The sequence below is a fragment of the Oncorhynchus gorbuscha genome, unplaced genomic scaffold (genome assembly GCF_021184085.1).
Source record: "Oncorhynchus gorbuscha isolate QuinsamMale2020 ecotype Even-year unplaced genomic scaffold, OgorEven_v1.0 Un_scaffold_556, whole genome shotgun sequence".
Classification (NCBI taxonomy): Eukaryota; Metazoa; Chordata; class Actinopteri; order Salmoniformes; family Salmonidae; genus Oncorhynchus; species Oncorhynchus gorbuscha.
Genome location: NW_025745389.1, coordinates 79,886 through 100,652, shown reverse-complemented (window position 1 = coordinate 100,652; position 20,767 = coordinate 79,886). Strand labels below are relative to the sequence as shown.

Here is a 20,767-nt window from a genome sequence, read left to right as displayed (position 1 = left end):
CAACTTATCCAGAACGCCGCAGCCCGCCTGGTGTTCAACCTTCCCATGTTCTCCCATGTCACGCTGCTCCTATGCACCCTCCACTGGCTTCCAGTCGAAGCTCGCATCCACTACAAGACCATGGTACTTGCCTACATAGAGCACGAGGAGCTTACCCTCCCTACCGTCAGGCTTTGCTCAAACCCTACAACCCGAGCACTCTGTTCTGCCACCTCAGGTCTCTTGGCCCCCCCAGCCCAGTCCAAGCTCTTCGCTATCCTGGCACCCCAATAATGGAACCAGCTTCCCTCTGAATCTTGGACAGCAGAGTCCCTGCCCATCTTCCTGAAAACATCTGAAACCCCTACGTCTTCAAACATTGTCTTAAATTATCCTCCTTAAATTAACCTCCCCCCCCGAATCAGCATTAGCACAGACCGTATAAGTGGTAAGGGATGAGTGGACGTGAAAGAAAGGATGAGAGGAGAAATTAATCAAATGAAAGGCAAGGGAAATAAAGGGTGAGCCTGAGTTAAACATACATTGTACGGGACGGCTTTGCCCAGCAGATGTTTTTATGCGAGCTGACTCCCATATCTTGCACTCAACACATTTGGCTTTTGTGCAGCTGGATATTTACTGAAGCAGTTTAAATGGCTAGCTCCGGGGCACAACAGCAGCATGATCTCCCTGACCACATGGCCACACTGTATCCTGTACAAGAACATGAAGCTGCTGCTGCTGTTGTTGTTTTGACTTCTATACACCAAAAAAATCATAAGTAGGAGTTAAAAACGACATGTTGTCTTAAAAGGGTCCTGACAGCCATTGTGTGTTTCTAGATTCACTATTTGCCATAAGACAGAGGTGGTGAAGAACACTCTGGACCCAGTGTGGCAGGCCTTCAAGATCCCTGTCAAAGCCCTGTGCAACGGAGACTATGACAGGTAACTAATTCCTTAGATGCAGGTAACTGACAGATGCATAGATTCAACGCTTTGAAATAAAAAAGGAAAATGGCAGAGAGAGTCCCTTTGAAGTGACTTCCTCCTTCTATGCTACACCCCCCTTTCAAGCTAATGAGCAGTCATTCTGACTGTAACATTCTAACAGTGTAATTCATACATTTCCTATATGCTATCGCAATTTTATTTTATGTGGTTGTGTTTGAGCGCCTTGGGTAACACTTTCAAATAACACAATACCGTTTTCATTCATTTACAGTATGTTACTGTAGGCTATATGTAAAAAAAGTTATATTTGTAGAGTGCCTTTGTTGCAACTATGAAACATAAAGCATATGTGTTGGAACACAGTAACAGCTTCTTTTTATGACAACAAAATAAAAATACCCCAACCACCAAGATGCATGGTCAAGATGCACAGTCAAATTAGGAAAGCATCAATAGCCTTAACATCATTATAAGTGGCCTTGATAAATTGTGAAACTCTATAATGGACATTAAAACCAGATAATGGGATAATTTGAACATATATTGGGACACCTTACAATCATGAAGCAATATGCGCCTACACATGCAGAACGTACTTGCTACAGAGGTCCAACGAGGAAAAAACTTAGCTAGCTAGCATTGATTTGCAGATCATTTTTGGGGGGAGCATCTGTTCACCTAACATGATGAGTGATGAACATTTACTTCTCTGGTCCCCTCCTCCGCTAAAGCTATCAAATCCTCCCACGTTTCTAGTTTGAATTTGTTTTTCATATTGGCGGGATGGCTAGCAACAAACTAGCTAGCTTCTAGCCTAGTGTTTGATATGCGATCGATCTCGTAATTAAAACCTGTTGGTAGTAGTGGGCAGTATTTTCATTTTTGGGAAAAAACACTCTAACGTTTCCAAAACTGTAAAGATATTGTCTGTGAGTATAACAGAACTGATGTTGCAGGCGAAAGCCTGAGAAAAATCCAATCCGGAAGTGCCCCAGGTTTTGAAAGCGCTGCGTTCCAATGAGTCCCTATTCAGCTGTGAATGTACCATCAACGGGTTTACGCTTTCTACGTATTCCCCAAGGTGTCTACAGCATTGTGACGTAGTTTTACGCATTTCTGTTGAAGAATAGCCGTATGCAGCCACATTGCGTAAGTGGTCACATGGTGGCTCCGAGAGAGATTCTCGCGTAAAATATAGAGGTAGCCATTACTCCAATCGGTCCTACTGAAAAACGAATTGTCCCGACGGATATATTATCGAATAGTTATTAGGAAAACACCTTGAGGATGGATTATAAACAACGTTTGCCATGTTTCTGTTGATATTATGGAGCTAATTTGGAATATTTTTCGGCGTTGTGGTGACCGCAATTTCCGGGCGATTTCTCAGGCAAACGTGAAGAACAAACAGAGCTATTTCGCCTACAAAAATAATATTTTGGGAAAAAATGAACTTTGGCTATCTACCTGGGAGTCTCGTGAGTGAAAACATCCGAAGTTCATCAAAGGTAAAAGATTTGATTGCTTTTCTGATTTCCGTGACAAGGTTGCCTACTGCTAGCAAGGCATAATGCTATGCTAGGCTATCGATAAACTTGTCTAGCTTTGTTTGTGAAGCATATTTTGAAAATCTGAGATGACAGGGTGATTAACAAAAGGCTAAGCTGTGTCTCAATATATTTCATTTGTGATTTTCATGAATAGGAATATTTTCTAGGGATATTTATGTCCGTTGCGTTATGCTAATTAGTTTCAGGCGATGATTACGCTCCCGCATGCGGGTTTGGGAGTTACAAAATTAACAGTCAGTGTTGACGAGTGTCCTGACGAGAAGGCAAACTTTTCTAGCTATGCCAGGCAAAACCGGGCATTATCAACTCATTGTTAAGAATACATCCAAATGAATGTCAATAGAAAACAGTTACCGTGCTGTTATTCTGCCTGCAGCGGCTGTGGCTGTGTTAGCCTTAGCTAGCTAGAAAGCAAGGGATAAGAGCGTCGCCAGCGAGCATGGCAATGGAAAATAAAGCTCTGGATAAGAGCGTCTGCTAAATGACTTAAATGTAAATGTAAATGTAAAGAACAAACGACTGTGTTGCGTCAGTAAATGTAGACATAATCGAGCAAACAACGGATTAGAAAGTATGAATTGGACAGTATAACAAAATGTTTTATTTCTGCTGGTAAATGTGTGCTTTCATATTGTTTTCTTTGGCAACTGTGTTATAAGAGGAATAAATGCCTCCGTTCTGTACATTAACTTGGAAAAATGAACTCCATAAAGGGACTTGGCAGCGATGTCCATTGCTTGTGTGCGTCTTCACACGATGGCATCAGTTGGATTTAATTTAGCTAGCAGTTGACAAAAATGTTCATAACTTTCACTTGCTTGACAAAGTTAGACATTGTTTGGTTGTAGTGCATAATAGTTTCTGGTTTTCACTTTATTGTGTCCCCATCACCCCATCACCTCATTCTTCAGTACCATTGTGGAGCAGGCCTACAACGGCTATGGAGGTGCCTTATTTTGCGCATAGGGAGGGAACTCCGCTCTCACTTTGTTTATGGTGCCGGCCAGACTTGTTGTCTTTGCCAGCAACTTATTAGCCAATGACAGATGAAGTGAAGAAATTGTCCATGATGACATTTCTCCCCTTGCGAACTTAAGGTTCCACAAGCCTCTTCATCACATTCTCCAACACCTGCTGCCTGAAGTGGATATTGTCCCATAGATAGAAAGCTGTTCAACATGTACAATTACGCACGCTCCCACTGTGTAGCGTTTCTCCAAGCAGGCCAGAGTAGACTGATAAGACTGCTTTGATTCGGTTGACGTCTTTGAGGAAAAGCTGTTATTATGGTTACATTTCGAGTATGATTGTATGCAAACTTCTCTATTTGTCAGTACTCGGTAACGGATGTGACAGTTAGACTCTTCATAACGTGTCAGCATCACTGAAAAACACGATCGTGCTAAAAAAAATATATTTCTGCCCTTCATACTTCTTCCCGAAGGATTTTTATGTTAGCAAAAAAGGTAGCGGGCAATCTTTCTCTATTTCGGGTGTACTCGCGTTCTCATATGACCTGCAATCATGCGCTGCTCAGCTAACTGGAGCATTGCATGGGATCAGATGGCACAATAAAGGTCTTAAATTCATAACCAAGGTCTTAAAAATCCATAAACTTTCACCAGTCATGCTGAGTTTGTTTACTTCCTTGAGTAACTACGGGTACCCCCCCCCCCCCCCCCCCCCCCCCCCCCCCAGGGACAACATTGGCCTTTATCTGTGTAGTCTGCCCTGTGCATGCTGGTGAACTGCAGCTGTCAAGCATGAGGTGAGTTAAAATCTGACAAGAGATGTCTACGAAAGTGTTAACCCTGTGCCACTGGTAGGTTATAATTCAATTCAACTTTTCTTTTTACCATTTCAATAAACGAAAATTAAGAGTTTGAACCCTTCGAAGGAAAGACTTCAACCTAATGACACTCATTGTCTTAAAGTAATGATGGACTGTTGTTTCTCTTTTGCTTAGTTGAGCCGTTCTTACCATAAATATGGACTTGGTCTTTTACCAAGTAGGGCTATCTTCTGTATACCACCCCTACAACTGATTGGCTCAAACGCATTAAGAAAGAAAGAAATTCCACAAATAAACTTTTAACAAGGCACACCTGTTAATCGGAATGCATTTCAGGTGACTACCTCATGAAGCTGGTTGAGAGAATGCCAAGAGTGTGTGAAGCTGTCATCAAGGCAAAAGGGTGGCTTCTTTGAACAATCTCAAATATAAAATATATACATTTTTTGGTTACTACATGATTCCAAATGTGTTATTTCATAGTAGTTTTGATGTCTTCGGTATTATTCTACAATGTACAAAACAGGAACAATAAAGAAAAACCCTTGAATGAGTTGGTGTGTCCAAACTTTTGACTGGTACTGTAGTATGAGTGTTGATGAAGGGGAGGAGACAGATTAAAGAAGGATGTTTAAGCCTTGAAACAATTGAGGCATGCATTGTGTATGTGTGCCATTCTGAGGGTGAATGGGCAAGACAGAAAATCATAAGTGCCTTTTGATTGGGGTATGGTTGTAGGTGCCAGGCGCACCGGTTTGTGTCAAGAACTGCAACGCTGCTGGGTTTTTCACACTCAACAGTTTCACGTGTGTATCAGGAAGGATCCACCAACCAAGAAACATCCAGCCAACTTGACACAACTGTGGGAGGCATTGGTGTCAACATGGGCCAGAATCCCTGTGGGAACGCTTCTGACACCTTGTAGAGTCCACGCCCGACTAATTGAGGCTGTTCTGAGGTCAATTAGGAAGGTTTTCCTAATGTTTGGTATACTCAGTGTATATACAGGCAGTTTTTGGGACCGATAACTTATGAAGACTGACTGATGCTGGTGAAATGCCATTCTTGAGGAGAAACGACCACACAGAATGTGTGTACATCGTGCCAGCCAAGGATGACAAGGCTTGGGTGGCTGCAGGTCTATTTGTCCAGTCCATGTCGTTTTTTTGGACAAATGGGAGGAAGTACCATTTCATAGAGCCTGCATTTGGCAGACTGAAGGGATGTGAGATTAATACAAAGCATGAGCTTGTAAAAAAAACTTTGAATGCAGTTTCAGTTTTGTATATTTATTTTATTACTCAGTAGGTGATTATATCATATTTTAAATAAAACATGTGTCATTTAATGATCTAGAATGAAATGTGTCATCATTTGCCGTCTATCTTTTGGCACCCTGTCACATCCATAACGGAGAATGTCACATTCATAACACAATTTTCCTCTAGTGTTATAATGAATGTGTTTATATTTATGTCATTGTTGAGGAATGCAGCACTCTAATTTGCAATGAAAATAGAGACGAGAGGGCTTTGTGTTGGAGCCTATTTCTTCCTATTTAGGAAATAAGAGGTAGGCCTACCTGTTTGACAGACAAAATTAGGCTATAGGCTGCTATACCTATCGATTTGTCTGTGAATTCCTCCATCCACCATTCGCACTTTAAATAGCTGACCTCCGTGTCAGTGAAGGACTGTTAAATTAAAACCAAGACGCAAATTGAGTTGGCATGAGAGGGTATGCCAGAGGCCTACCTTTTATTAAGGAAAATGTCAATAAAAAAAAACACAGCCCTACTCTTTGTTATGATGTTGAAAGTTAAACTGATCTGATTATATAAAGTGATCTATAATTGCGCTTTGGTCTGCGATGCTTTATGCTATAAACAATCGTTAAAATACCCAGGAAAGATGTGACGCATATGGGAATATCCTTGTTTAGTTTCTTTGATATTCAGAGGTTGACTTTGTTTGGGAAGTAATCTCACTCTGTCACTATCAATTAAGCTATTCATTTTCTGTACAGTAGAATATGTTTAAATACAGACATGCTTTAGAGAGAAGAAAAGTGACTTTCTCGTTGGGTTAAGCCACGAAGAAGAGTAGCCATCAGTTAATGCTTACATTTTTCAGCGTACATAGGCCGACTGTCTGGGGTGAAAATGGACAGTTTATTTTACAAACAATGCACACAGATTTGGCATTGGATAAATATGATAAAATGAACACGCAGGCTTATCTCTGTGCTCGTCTTAGTTTGTAATTTCGGTAATTTGTTTGGTCTTAAAATAAAGATTCCTCTAATATGTAAAATTATGAAGAATTGTATGAAATGTTTATAAAAGGCTTTTTTTTCTTAGATCTGCTAATACGATGATAGATTCATGTAATGTTTTTACTATAAAGGAGGCCTCTCTACCCTTGTCCACGGTGGTCTGCAAACCTACAACCTTCTGGCCCTCAGCCCTGTGCGCTTTAAAAATTCCTGCGATGCCATGTAACGCTTACAAGACGAAGAACAGTTTCTAAAACTGCATCTAAGTCTCTGGTCTGTCCAAGAAGTGAGGGTTAATCGGTAGACATGTTATCTGTTATCCACTTTGTTTGAATTATTATAGGGAAGGTCCGATCCCCCCCCCCAAGCTTTCAGGGAGGGTTTAGTTAAAATATATTTTCCTGAAGGGAAGGCCACCCATTTTCATTTCAGAGAGGTCCAATTTTCTCTATGTAACCCTTAATGTTCATTCCCTTAGTACATCTTTCTGAGAGCACACCCTCTTAGAGCCAGACCATCCTCTTTCACAGATGAGCACCTCTCTTTTAAGCAGCAGAGATTTTCAATCAGACACACTAATTTGTTTTTTAAATGGGGTTTCTATCTCTCTCTTTCTCTTTCTCTCGCTCTCTCTCCTTCAGGAGCATAAAAGTGGAGGTGTATGATTGGGACCGAGATGGAGGGTGGGTACTGTCTCAGAAACATACGCACGCACCCACTTCACTTATTACCTGCACTTCTGCTATAGTAATTGCCCCAGGGGCAACCACATGAATGGTCTGCACTCAGAAATATTGCTTGTGTATTTCATGTATGTCATGACACAATGTAGGTTATTGTTAGATGACTGCAAACAAACTTGCTGCTTTGGTGTCACCCTGTGATGGAGTTTGTAACAATGTACCCGATGTTGCAACAAAGGCATTTTGAAAAGTCATATTTAAACCATCGGATCTGTTCCTGGAAAGGCGATCCCAGCTGGAGAGAAATCCCAGCAGGTGTGTGAGACACTGTGTGTGTTTACTCTTCCAGCCATGATTTCATTGGGGAATTCAATACCAGCTACAGAGAGATGTCAAGAGGCCAGTCACAGTTTCACAGCTACGAGGTGAGACATGTTGCAGCAGGTGTACATACACACACGTTCACACACGTTAATGCACACCCCCACAAGGGTGTGTTTACCCAAATATTGAGCCTTCCAGGGTGGTATTGCAGAGTCTAAGAGAGGGGTGTCATACATCTGGACCGCGATGGGATCCAATCAGGCATGCGGGTGGTTTTAGTCAAATACAAACTCATTATACTTTAAAATGACTACAACCAAAATGAAACTGTGTCGAAATGTGTAGAAACTGTCCAACTCACTAAAAATCCCCAAGATGAAAGCTGGACAGTCAGGGAGCATTGAACATTCCCAAAACGGTGGATAGAGGACTTTTTTGTGTGTGCAAATCTTGACGGTGAGGAAATATAACCATTTTCAGTGCACCCTCTGGACCTTATTGAAGACCAAATGTGGCCACCAGGGCAAAAATTGTTTGACAAAATTTGATTGATAAAAAAAACAAAAACATTTTAAGTCAGGCTTTCAGTTGCCTTGGCTTTGTGTTCAACTCAAGATCAACGAGACACAACACAGTGAACCAAGCCATGTTCTGTTCTCTGCAGGTGGTCAATCCAAAGAAGAAAGGCAAGAAGAAGAAGAAATACCTCAACTCGGGAACAGTGAGTCGATACCCTGTAATACTCTTTGACTTGAAAAGGCCACCTATCTTTCAACCCGAGCTGTGTCTTAGTGGGATTGTATGGCTGTGTCTCAAATGGCACCATATTCCCTACAGCCCTCTGGGCTCTCGTCAAAGTAGTGCACTTATATAGGGAGTAGGATTCCACTTGCGATGCATACTATGGATGTAAATCTGCACTTATTTTCTGCATGTTCATAGCTCAAAGGCGTCACAGTTGAATTAGTAGCTTAGTACTTTACTGTATGTGTTTCAGCCAACTCTTCTATTGTTGTCGTGCCATATTTAAATAAGGTGTTATAATTATGATACTACTGTATTTCCACTGAAATCCTGATGTGCGGCACGGCACTCACAAACTTCTACAGATGCACCAGATGCATTCTGTCGGGCTGCAGCACCGCCTGGTACGGCAACTGCACCGCCCTAAATCACATGGCTCTCCATAGGGTGGTGCGGTCAGCCAAAAGCACCATGGGGGGCATGCCGCCTGCCCTCCAGGATATTTACAGCACTTGCTGTCAGAGGAAGGCCAAGAAGATCTTAAGGATCTCAGCCACCGAGGCCACGGTCTGTCCACTCAGCTACCATCTAGCAGACAGAGACGGTACAGGCGCATTCAAGCCGGGACCGAGAGACTGAAAAACAGCTTCTATTACCAGGCCATCAGACTGTTGTACAGCCATCACTAGCCGGCTACCTGTCCAGTACTCAGCTCTGCATGTTGAGACTAACACCCAATGTATATATGAATGCTGGTCACCTCATATTCTGTTTATATACTGTTGTTTACTCACTGTGTATGTACACTATATACTGTATTCTCGACATAGCTCATCCTAATATACATACTCTTTTTTTCCCCAAATGATATACTGTCAATACACACCACATTTATATTCTGGATTCTGACACATGCTCATTCTAATATATCTACGATTTTTATTTCTTGATTTCTTGTTTAGATTTTTTTAAAGATTTTGTGTATTTGTATTGTATTTGGGAGACATTCTACTGCAGCGTTTCGCAGCACCTGCTATAACACCCGAAGATCTCTGTGTACGTGACCAATAAGATTTGATTTGTGTTTTAAAGGGATAGTTCACTTTTATAAAGTTTATCATCTTCATATAAAGTAGAAAATAAGCAAAAACTTCAAAAAGTATCCTTGTAACCTCCGGACGTGTTGCCAGGTAACCCTTCTGTCCTGCCTGGTGGACATGGAACTCACCTTCCTGGATTACATTAAAGGAGGGTACGTTTCTCGAGTTGTATTTTTTCCATTCAAGTTTTATTTGAATAGGGACACATTGGATACGCCATCACTCTGTATCTTATGTCTACAATCCCTAGATGAGCATTACATTTACAAGTGAATCATTTAGTACAGGCTTTCTATTGTATATTGCGCTTTCTGATTGTGTTGTTCACCCATCCAACTTGACTTGCTCGTTTTGCATTCCAAGCAGCTGTATGTGTGTACAGCAATAGGAATATGTGAATTTTAACTGGAACGATTTCTACTGTAACCTTTTTTATCGAGCGCTAGCCTCACTTACATCACTAGTGTGGTCATGGAAAGGAGGAACAAGCTCATAGATGAGTGGATTACTAATCAGCCCATAGGCCTATATTCATGTTGCGGGAAACAACAGTTAATGATCCGTTATAACCCCCTTGTCCATGAATTGAGTCAGTGAGATCACATTGAGTCATGGTGTAATCAAATGTTTTAATATCTTCCTTGTTTTGTTTTTTGTGTTGTAGGACTCAGATTAGCTTCACAGTGGCAATTGATTTCACAGCATCAAATGGTGAGTAGCTTAGCTCTTGTGAGCCCTTGAGAACCTGCTTGCATGTGTGGCAGCAAGGCCTTCTTGACATCAACTTTGAATTAGCAACCATCTAGCTACAACACCGTACAAAGTCTCTGTTACAGAACTGCTTCATATCATGCGAACTTGCCTTGGCTAGGAATTTGAAAAGGTCTCTGACCCCTTGTCTTCCGATGTAGACCCTGAGGAGAGATGTAGCAGCTCTGAGCTCAGTTGTAATGTATTTTGTTGGATTTCAGGCAACCCCTCCCAGCCCACCTCTCTACACTACATGAGTCCGTACCAGCTGAATGCCTACGCCATGGCTCTGAGAGCTGTAGGGGAGATTATCCAGGACTACGACAGTGACAAGATGTTCCCTGCACTGGGCTTCGGAGCTAAACTGCCCCCGGACGGACGGGTCTCGCACGAGTTCGCTCTGGTGAGGAAACTGGAGACACCCCTCCGTCTAGGGCGGCTGGTAGCCTAGCGGTTGAGAGCCCTTAACTGAAAAGTTGCTGGTTTGAATCGCCGATCCTACTAGGTGAAACACTAATATTTCCTGTAAATCGCTCTGGATAAGAGCGTCTGCTAAAAGACCGCTGGTCCGAATTCAGAGGACAGGCTCATTCTTATGGCTGGAATGGAAAGGTATCAAAGACATGGTGCCCATTCCACTCCAGACATTACAACGAGCCCATCCTCTGATTTAAAGTATCAGGTTTTGTTCATAAGTAGTACACTATATAGGGAATGGGGTGCCATTTGGAACGCATCCACAGTCCTCTACCGTATAAATTCCTGTCCAGATGTGATGCCCATGCAGCCCCGGGCGCCGGCAGCCATTCCAGCTGCTCAGTTGGGTAATACTCAAGGAGAGTTAATCTAAGCATTAAGGATTTACTGAGTCAACCTTTTAGCAAGGTGATACATGGGGGAGAGGGAGGGAGGGAGAGAGAGAGAGAGAGAGAGAGAGAGAGAGAGAGAGAGAGAGAGAGAGAGAGAGAGAGAGGGGACACTAGAGGGACAAGGAAGAAGAGATGGGGAGTATAGGACAGAGAAGGTGGGATAAAGTAGAAGAGGAAGAAGAGATGGGGAGTATAGGACAGAGAAGGTGGGATAAAGTAGAAGAGGAAGAAGAGATGGGGAGTATAGGACAGAGAAGGTGGGATAAAGTAGAAGAGGAAGAAGAGAGGCAGAATTAACCCAAGCTCCATTTGCAAAGCAAAGAGTGGCTGTCTTCTCCATGCTCACGGGAGGCCAACCAAAGCAGCTAGGGTCAAGATGGCTTTCTCCCACTTCACTTTACTGGGAAACTCTATTATACAGTACACAACATAGTGCAATGTGCATAATGTGAACAAGACAATTGGCACGAAAGAAAATGCATGTTAATCTCATCATAATTGCAAGGTGAAATCCAAGGCTATATGGTGTTCTCCCAAAGTTGTTACTTGACACTACAGAGTTAAAAAGTGGTTTATGCATTTACTGATCTTGTGTGTTCTGCTTGCTGTTTGGGGTATAGGTCAGGTTTTTGTAAAAACACTGAGATAACTGCTGTTATGCATTGTGTTTTTAAATAAATGTGATGAATTGATAATCAATTAATTGATTCCTATATTGTTTGTTCTTTGTGTGTCTGTGCAGAATGGGAACCCCCAGAATCCGTACTGCAGTGGGATAGAGGGGGTGATGGAGGCTTACTACCAAAGCCTCAAGTCTGTTCGACTCTATGGACCCACACATTTCTCCCCTGTCATTAACCACGTGGCCAGGTAGGTCGCACGCACGCACACACGCACACTCATGCACACACACATGCATACGCACGTACGCATGATGGCAGACAACAGACACACACACACAAAAACACTTGCACACATACACACATGCATACATACATACGCATACGCGCACACAGACAACACACACACACAGACAACACACAGACACACACACCAATACACTCAGAACCACCCACCATGTATTTGTATTTATTAAGGATCCCCATTAGCTCCTGCCAAGGCAGCAGCTACTCTTCTTGGGGGCAAAACACATTAAGGCATTTACATCACACATAAAACAAAAGATAAAACAGTACATCATATAACATTATTACACCACTACATTATTACACCACTACACCACTATATATGATGTGTGTGTGTGTGTGTGTGTGTGTGTGTGTGTGTGTGTGTGTGTGTGTGTGTGTGTGTGTGTGTGTGTGTGTGTGTGTGTGTGTGTGTGTGTGTGTGTGTGTGTGTGTGTGTGTGTGTGTGTGTGTGTGTGTGTGTGTGTGTGTGTGTGTGTGTGTGTGTGTGTGTGTGTGTGTGTGTGTGTGTGTGTGTGTGTGTGTGTGTGTGTGTGTGTTCACAGTTCCATAAGGTGTATTTTGATCTGTTTTTAAAAAATCAGATGCTACTGCTTGCATCAGTTATCTGATGTGGAATAGAGTTCCATGTACTCATGGCTCTATGTAGTATTGTGCGCCTCCCATAGTCTGTTCTGGACTTGGAGATTGTGAAGAGACCTCTGGTGGCATGTCTTGTGGGGTATAGATGGGTGCCCGAGCTTTGTGTTAGCAGTTTAAACAGACAGCTCGCTGCATTCAGCTTGTCAACACTTCTTCCAAAAACAAGTAGTGATGTCAATCTCTCCTCCACTTTGAGCCATGAGAGATTGACATGCATGTTAATAATGTTAGCTCTTCATGTACATTCAAGGGCCAGCCATGCTGCCCTGTTCTGAGCCAATTGTAATTTTCCTAAGTCCCTCTTTGTGACACCTACCTGCACGACTGCAGAGTAGTCCCGGTGTGACCAAACTAGAGCCTGTAGGACCTGCCTCGATGATAGTGTTTTATTATGGACATACTTCTCCCCATCTTAAATTCCTCATCAATCCACAGGGATTTAACAGTTTTTACCGTCTTTTTCTTAATTGGTGCTTATTAGTAACTGGCTTAAGCAATTTCATGAATGTGTCAAGTACAAACCACCGACCAGCAAATATTATTGTAATGTTATAACTTATTGTATGACCTCTTATACACTATATTAGGTCTAGCCTTTGGAACTTTGGTTTTCCTAGATATGGCTACTATATTGTGATCACTACATCCGATGGATTTGATACAGCTTTAAAGCAAATGTCTGCTGGATTAGTAAAGATGTGATTAATACATGTTCATTATTTAATTCCTGTGCTGTTTGTAACTACCCTGGTAGGTTGACTTATAAACCAAACCAGGTTGCAGGCGTTGGTTACAGTTTTATTTTTTATATTTTTTTGAGTGGGCTGCATGATGAAAGCCAGTCAATATTGAAGTCTGTTGATATCACATACATTATCAAGCATTTCACACATTCGTGAAAGTATTCGGACCCTTTTCCCTTTTTCCACATTTTCTTACATTTTTCCCCATTTTGCAACATTAAATAAATGTTGTTCCTCATCAATCTACAGTCGTGGTCAAAAGTTTTCAGAATGACACAAATATACATTTTCACAGAGTTTGATGCTTCAGTGTCTTTAGATATTGTTGTCAGATGTTACTATGGAATACTGAGGTATAATTACAAGCATTTCATTAGTGTCAAAGGCTTTTATTGACAATTACATGAAGTTGATGCAAAGAGTCAATATTTGCAGTGTTGACCCTTCTTTTTCAAGACCTCTGCAATCCGCCCTGACATGCTGTCAATTAACTTCTGGGCCACATCCTGACTGATGGCAGCCCATTCTTGCATAATCAATGCTTGGAGTTTGTCAGAATTTGTGGGGTTTTGTTTGTCCACCCACCTCTTGAGGATTGACCACAAGTTCTCAATGGGATTACGGTCTGGGGAGATTCCTGGCCATGGACCCAAAATATCGATGTTTTGTTCCCCGAGCCACTTAGTTATCACTTTTTCCTTATGGCAAGGTGCTCCATCATGCTGGAAAAGGCATTGTTCGTCACCAAACTGTTCCTGGATGGTTGGGAGAAGTTGCTCTCGGAGGATGTGTTGGTGCCATTCTTTATTCATGGCTGTGTTCTTAGGCAAAATTGTGAGTGAGCCCACTCCCTTGGCCGAGAAGCAACCCCACACATGAATGGTCTCAGGATGCTTTCCTGTTGGCATGACACAGGACTGATGGTAGCGCTCACTTTGTCTTCTCCGGACAAGCTTTTTTTCCGGATGCCCCAAACAATCGGAAAGGGTATTCATCAGAGAAAATGACTTTACCCCAGTCCTCAGTAGTCCTGTCCCTGTACCTTTTGCAGAATATCAGTCTGTCCCTGATGTTTTTTCTGGAGAGAAGTGGCTTCTTTGCTGCCCTTCTTGACACCAGGCCATCCTCCAAAAGTCTTTGTAACATTTCTGAGCAAGCTCTGTACCGGTGGTGCCCCGATCCCGCAGCTTAATCAACTTTAGGAGCCAGTCCTGGCGCTTGCTGGACTTTCTTGGGCACCCTGAAGCCTTCTTCACAACAATTGAACCACTCTCCTTGAAGTTCTTGATGATCTAATAAATGGTTGATTTAGATGCAATCTTACTGGCAGCAACATCCTTGCCTGTGAAGCCCTTTTTGTGCAAAGCAATGATGACGGCACGTGTCTCCTTGCAGGTAACCATGTTTGACAGATGAAAAACAATGATTCCAAGCACCACCCTCCTTTTGAAGCTTCCAGTCTGTTATTCGAACTCAATCAGCATGACAGAGGTGATCTCCAGCCTTGTCCTCGTCGACACTCACGCCTGTGTTAACGAGAGAATCACCGACATGATGTCAGCTGGTCCTTTTGTGGCAGGGCTGAAATGCAATGGAAATGTTTCTCAAAGCTATTATTTCAGCGTTGCATACAGAGAGCATAGTTGTTAGTTTTGAAAACCAATAAGGCTTTGTACCATCGACCAGTAGACAGACACTATTGGAGACGAAGAGAGCGTCGCCTTGTCCACATGGTTGATTAATGGTCATTTTATCCAAACAGAAAACTGAACTTGGTGTCTCTCTGTAGAGTGCATTGTCCCTGTGCTGTACATGCTCTACTTGGTATTCACTATTGGGAAATCTTGCCCAGTCATCTATACACACACACACAAGATTGACTGTAACAAGCTTTCTCTTCCATCCCTCTTCGCCCCTCCAATCCCGTCTCTTTCTCGGTGTGATCCGTCCGCCCACGTGGCCTAAGAATAGCTTCGCCGTTCATAGCTCATTTATCTTCTGTGTGACCAAAACACTCGGAGGGAAATCATTTTCACACAAATAAGCGGCTCCAGTGTCAGACGAGACCGTAATTCTCCCAATACTTGTGGCTGTATTCATTTGTCACTCAGAGAGCCTGCAGTGTGTGCGTGTCTGTTGCATTGGCCCAAAAGCCCAAGACCTGGTAACAAGTCAATGGTAACATTATTAAACCGTGGGGAACACCCCCCAGGGTTATAGTCAAGATATGGGCCTCAACATCAGCCAAACAAATGACTAGAGTTCCAGGCCTGAGAGCAGATGAGATTAATGAAAAAGAGGTCAATAGCTAACACAAAATACGTTTCATAAATACATTTAATGGGTTGATGTATTGATTGCCCAGTGCATCTCATCCGTCTCTCCTCTCTCTTTCTCCTCTCCTCTGCTCTCTCTCTTTCTCTCCCCCCACTCCAGGTATGCACAATCAGTCAAAGATGGCTCCCAATACTTCATCCTCCTCATCATCTCGGACGGCGTCATCACCGACATGGCCCAGACCAAGGAGTCCATCGTAAACGTACGTACATGTCAACGTTATTATTTCCCAGTATGCCACCAGACCTGTAAAAACATAGGAAATGAGTCCTAGGTACTTCAAATGTGTTTGAAACATGTCCATTGTAAACATGTATCTTGGGACTGTCCTAGATATAGTTGGTTGGAGCCAACGTTGATGTCGTTATTGTTTATGGGACAGGTGTCAAACTCATTCCACGAGGGGCCGGGTGGCTGTGGGTTTTTGCTCCTCCCGTGTACTTGTTTGATGAATTAATGTCAGTAATCAGTAAGGAACTCCCCTCACCTGGTTGTCTCGGGATTCATTGAAAGGAATATCCAAACACCCTGCAGACACTAAGTCACTCGGTGGAATGAGTTTGACACACCTGATTTGGTGTGTTTTTCTGTCTACGTTGTTAAATGCTGTTTTGGAATGCCCCCGATTCCAAAATGGTGTTACATAGAAACAGAATCGCTACTCTGTGTTCCCTACATCCTTGCAATGTGATTGCGGAGTAAGATATGAGAACATTGAGTGCCAAGCAACCCCCCAAAATAGATGTTCCTCATATCTCTGCCAATTTAAATGTCCACCTAAATGGCAATAAAAAGTTATGAAACACAGTGATAACATCTATCATTCTCATTCCGCCTTTGGCGAATGGCAACCCACTCGACCCACAATGCAATAGGCATCCGCTGAGGGAGAGGATGGAAATAAGCTTCATTTATAAGCTGTCAGGCTGGCTGGGGTTTAGACACAAGTTGTACATACATGAAATTACAGGTGCTAATTCAGTAATTACTCCTACAAAGGTTTGACAGATTCTTCTACTTTTTCACAAATAGTTAGTCCTATAAAGTCTCGGCAGAAGTTGAAAAACTTTGTCCGTCTTATGACAGTCGATCTCTAGTGTACCATTATATGAGAAGTAGGCAGGCTATTACAGTACTTAGTGTAAATGCATTGGGAGTATATTCATTGGGAGTATTGCTCTGACAACCTGTGGCGATTTTAGATAACGATGGTTATTGACACTGGCGTTGAGAAGAAACTTGTTTCCTCAGGCTCTCTTTTTTTGAAACATCTCTCTCGCTATCTCCTCTCTATTTTCTCTCTCTCTCTCTCTCTCTCTCTCTCTCTCTCTCTCTCTCTCTCTCTCTCTCTCTCTCTCTCTCTCTCTCTCTCTCTCTCTCTCTCTCTCTCCCCCTACACATCCAAAGGCAGCTACTTTGCCCATGTCAATTATAATTGTCGGAGTTGGACCAGCAGAATTTAATGGTAAGACAGGAATAATGAAATGTGGGTGGGCGCGTGTGTGTGTGTGTGCATGTGCTTGCGTGTGTGCGTACATACATATGTGTTTCTATGTGTATTCTCTAATCTCTTCTCTGCGTTAAATCCATTATTACACCCCTCACCCAAATCAAATCAAATCAAATTTTATTTGTCACATACACATGGTTAGCAGATGTTAATGCGAGTGTGCTTCTAGTTCCGAAAATGCAGTAATAACCAACAAGTAATCTAACTAACAATTCCAAAACTACTGTCTTATACACACAAGTGTAAGGGGATAAAGAATATGTACATCAAGATATATGAATGAGTGATGGTACAGAGCGGCATAGGCAAGATACAGTAGATGGTATCGAGTGCAGTATATACATATGAGATGAGTATGTAAACAAAGTGGCATAGTTAAAGTGGCTAGTGATACATGTATTACATAAAGATGCAGTAGATGATGTAGAGTACAGTATATACGTATACATGTGAGATGAATAATGTAGGGTATGTAAACATTATATTAGGTAGCATTGTTTAGTGGCTAGTGATATATTTGGCTAGTTCTCCCTCTTCTGCTTCTCTCCTTCCACACCCTCTCTTTTGGGCCCCTCACCCGGCTATCCCTCTCTTCTCCTTTCCCTTTCCTTCCTCTCCCTCTCTCTCATTTGCTTCCCATCCGTCACTTTGTTTATGTCTTTCTAAATGGCGATACTCATTTGTGATATTTTACAGTAATTTGTCCTAATTTTCATTCACCTTTATTTCGGAACAGATCAAGTCCTCTCCTCTCCTAATATTGGAAAGAGATGTTTACAATTCATAAAACACTCCATAATAAACACGTTCATTCCTTATGAGCAATTAGCCTCTAAAGTCAATGGGTATTAAACATTATCACGCTCGTAAAGTCAATGTGCACCGTAGCATGACGTCCCTCCCTGTGCCACTGCACATGGTTGCTTTCGTTTACACGTATCCCAGCACGCACGTCACCACACGCGCATCACTTAGTCACCTAGCAGCGCGCAATGTTAACTTACAACCAAGGATTTCACCACACTACACACACATTCTCTGTACTCAAACTATACGGCAGGCGAAGGAACACTGTTGTCTTGTGTAGCGCGCTAGCTTGGCTCCCTGTTGTAATGTAGTGTGTGTGTGTGTGTGTGTGTGTGTGTGTGTGTGTGTGTGTGTGTGTGTGTGTGTGTGTGTGTGTGTGTGTGTGTGTGTGTGTGTGTGTGTGTGTGTGTGTGTGTGTGTGTGTGTGTGTGTGTGTGTGTGTGTGTGTGTGTGTGCGTGTGTGTGGTCAGTGCACACGGACAACAGTCCAGTAGGTGTAGCCTACGATGTGTCGTGCTCCGTGGCTCTGACGATGTTGACATGTCAACGTTTGTTTTGTTCTGACGTGGGCATTGATGACCGATGTGCTTCTCTCTCTCTTTTTCCATCTCTCGGTGTGTCTCTCTCTCTCGCTTTCCTTCTCCTCAGAAATGATTGAGCTTGATGGAGATGAAGAGAGGATCTCATCCCAAGGGAGGTTCGCCGAGAGAGACATTGTTCAGGTATTATAGAGCTTCCTCTGTGCGTCCCTGCATGCCTATAGAATTCAAGCATATATTAAAGCAGACTTTCAGTGTCAATGGAAATAGGCTTACATTCTAGAATCAATAGAATGTCATGTACATGTATATAAATGTCATTATCCCATATATTCACTTGTATTCTTTATTTGTCCTCCTCTATACCGCCTCTGTATTCGTTGTATTCCTCTCTATTCATTGTTGTCTTTTTCTAACGGAATTACTGTACTCGTTCCCTCCCTGTTCCCCCTCCTTCTCCTCACCTCCTCCGTCCTTTCTCTCTGCCTGCCTTCCTTTTCTCCATCCAGTTTGTTCCGTTCCGTGACTACATCGACCGCAGGGGGAACCACATTCTGAGTATGGCCCGTCTGGCCAAGGAGGTCCTGGCTGAGATCCCTGACCAGTTCCTCTCCTACATGAGAACCAGGTGCATCAAACCAGGCCTCTGCCCCCCTGCCGACAACCCCGTCCCCGCCGTGCACCCCCTCCTCACCCGACGGGTCAGCCGAATCTGAAGGCTAAGCCTCTTCCGGGGCCTCTTCCTTTCTTGCTTCTTCTTCCTCACTGGAGTTTGACGATGGCGGTCCGAAGAAGCCAACCGCCATTTCCACTCTCTTGTTGCACTTTTGTGAATTCTGACTTCCTCTCTGCAGAAAGGACAGCAAGGCATTTCGCTTCTATTTAGTGTCCCTCAGGAAGGACTTCCCATGAGATGTCAGAGGCCACAGTTTACTGGTCTGACCCAGGAAGTGGGTGAGTGCCTAGAACTGACCAACCAGGAGCAGCATCCAATCTGTGAAGAACCGTTCAGAAATACATTTCTATATCTTATTTCTATGCCCTACTCTTCCTCTCAACCCCACTTTTGTCTCACCAACGGTCTCTTTCTAAATGTTTACAAATTTAAGGATGAAGAGGAGGATTTGTACTTGTGGATATACAGTTTAAGTCGGACGTTTACATACACTTAGGTTGGAGTCATTAAAACTAGTTTTTGAACCACTTGACAAATTTCTTGTCAACAAACTATAGTTTTGGCAAGTCGGTTAGGACATCTACTTTGTGTATGACACAAGTAGTTTTTCTAACAATTGTTTACAGACAGATTATTTCACTTAAAATTCACTGTATCACAATTCCATTGGGTCAAAAGTTTACATACACTAAGTTGACTGTGCCTTTAAACTGCTTGGAAAATTCCAGATAATTATGGCATGGCTTTAGAAGCTTCTGACAGGCTAATTGACGTCATTTGAGTCAATTGGAGGTGTACCTGTGGATGTATTTCAAGTCCTACCTTCAAACTCAGTGCCTCTTTGCTTGACATCATGGGAAAATCAAAATAAATCAGCCAAGACCTCAGAAAGAAAATTGTAGACCTCCACAAGTCTGGTTGATCCTTGGGAGCAATTTCCAAACGCCTGAAGGTACCACGTTCATCTGTACAAACAATAGTATGCAAGTATAAACACCATGGGACCACACAGCCGTCATACCTCAACTTTGGTGGAAATGTACAAATCAATCCCAGAACGACAGCAAAGGACCTTGTGAAGATGCTGCAGGAAACCGATACGAAAATATCTATACCCACAGTAAAACGAGTCCTATATCGACATAACCTGAAAGGCCTCTCAGCAAGGAAGAAGCCACTGCCCCAAAACCGCCATAAAAAAAGCCAGATTTCGGTTTGCACATGGGGACAAAGATTTTACTTTTTGGAGAAATGACCTCTGTTGGGCCATAATGACCATCATTATGTTTGGAGGAAAAGGGGGGATGCTTGCAAGCCAAAGAACACCATCCCAACCGTGAAGCACTGGGGTGGCAGCATCATGTTGTTTGGGTGCTTTACTGCAGGAGGGTCTGGTGCACTTCACAAAATAGATGGCATCATGAGGCATGAATATTTTGTGGATATATTGAGGCAACATCTCAAGACATCCGTCAGGAAGTTAAAGCTTGGTCGCAAATGGGTCTTCCAAATGGACAATGACCCCAAGCATACTTCCAAAGTTGTGGC

At 42.8% G+C, this 20,767-nt stretch overlaps 1 protein-coding gene across 2 annotated transcripts in view; it reads left to right on the top strand.

The window, feature by feature from the left end:
* The window catches only part of LOC124018667 (copine-8-like), a 74,879-nt gene extending 55,138 nt beyond the window's left edge, over positions 1-19,741 (top strand). The window contains exons 9-20 of one of the 2 annotated variants that reach the window (XM_046334003.1): positions 822-926; positions 7,211-7,252; positions 7,602-7,677; positions 8,241-8,297; positions 9,511-9,572; positions 10,085-10,131; positions 10,392-10,573; positions 11,782-11,909; positions 15,787-15,889; positions 17,095-17,152; positions 18,653-18,726; positions 19,053-19,741. In XM_046334003.1, the coding sequence (XP_046189959.1) occupies positions 822-926; positions 7,211-7,252; positions 7,602-7,677; positions 8,241-8,297; positions 9,511-9,572; positions 10,085-10,131; positions 10,392-10,573; positions 11,782-11,909; positions 15,787-15,889; positions 17,095-17,152; positions 18,653-18,726; positions 19,053-19,259 (1,141 nt within the window). In that variant the 3' untranslated portion in view covers positions 19,260-19,741. The remainder of the gene's footprint in view (positions 1-821; positions 927-7,210; positions 7,253-7,601; positions 7,678-8,240; positions 8,298-9,510; positions 9,573-10,084; positions 10,132-10,391; positions 10,574-11,781; positions 11,910-15,786; positions 15,890-17,094; positions 17,153-18,652; positions 18,727-19,052) is intronic. The other variant, XR_006835655.1, reaches the window with a different exon arrangement.
* The last annotated feature ends 1,026 nt before the right edge of the window (positions 19,742-20,767 follow it).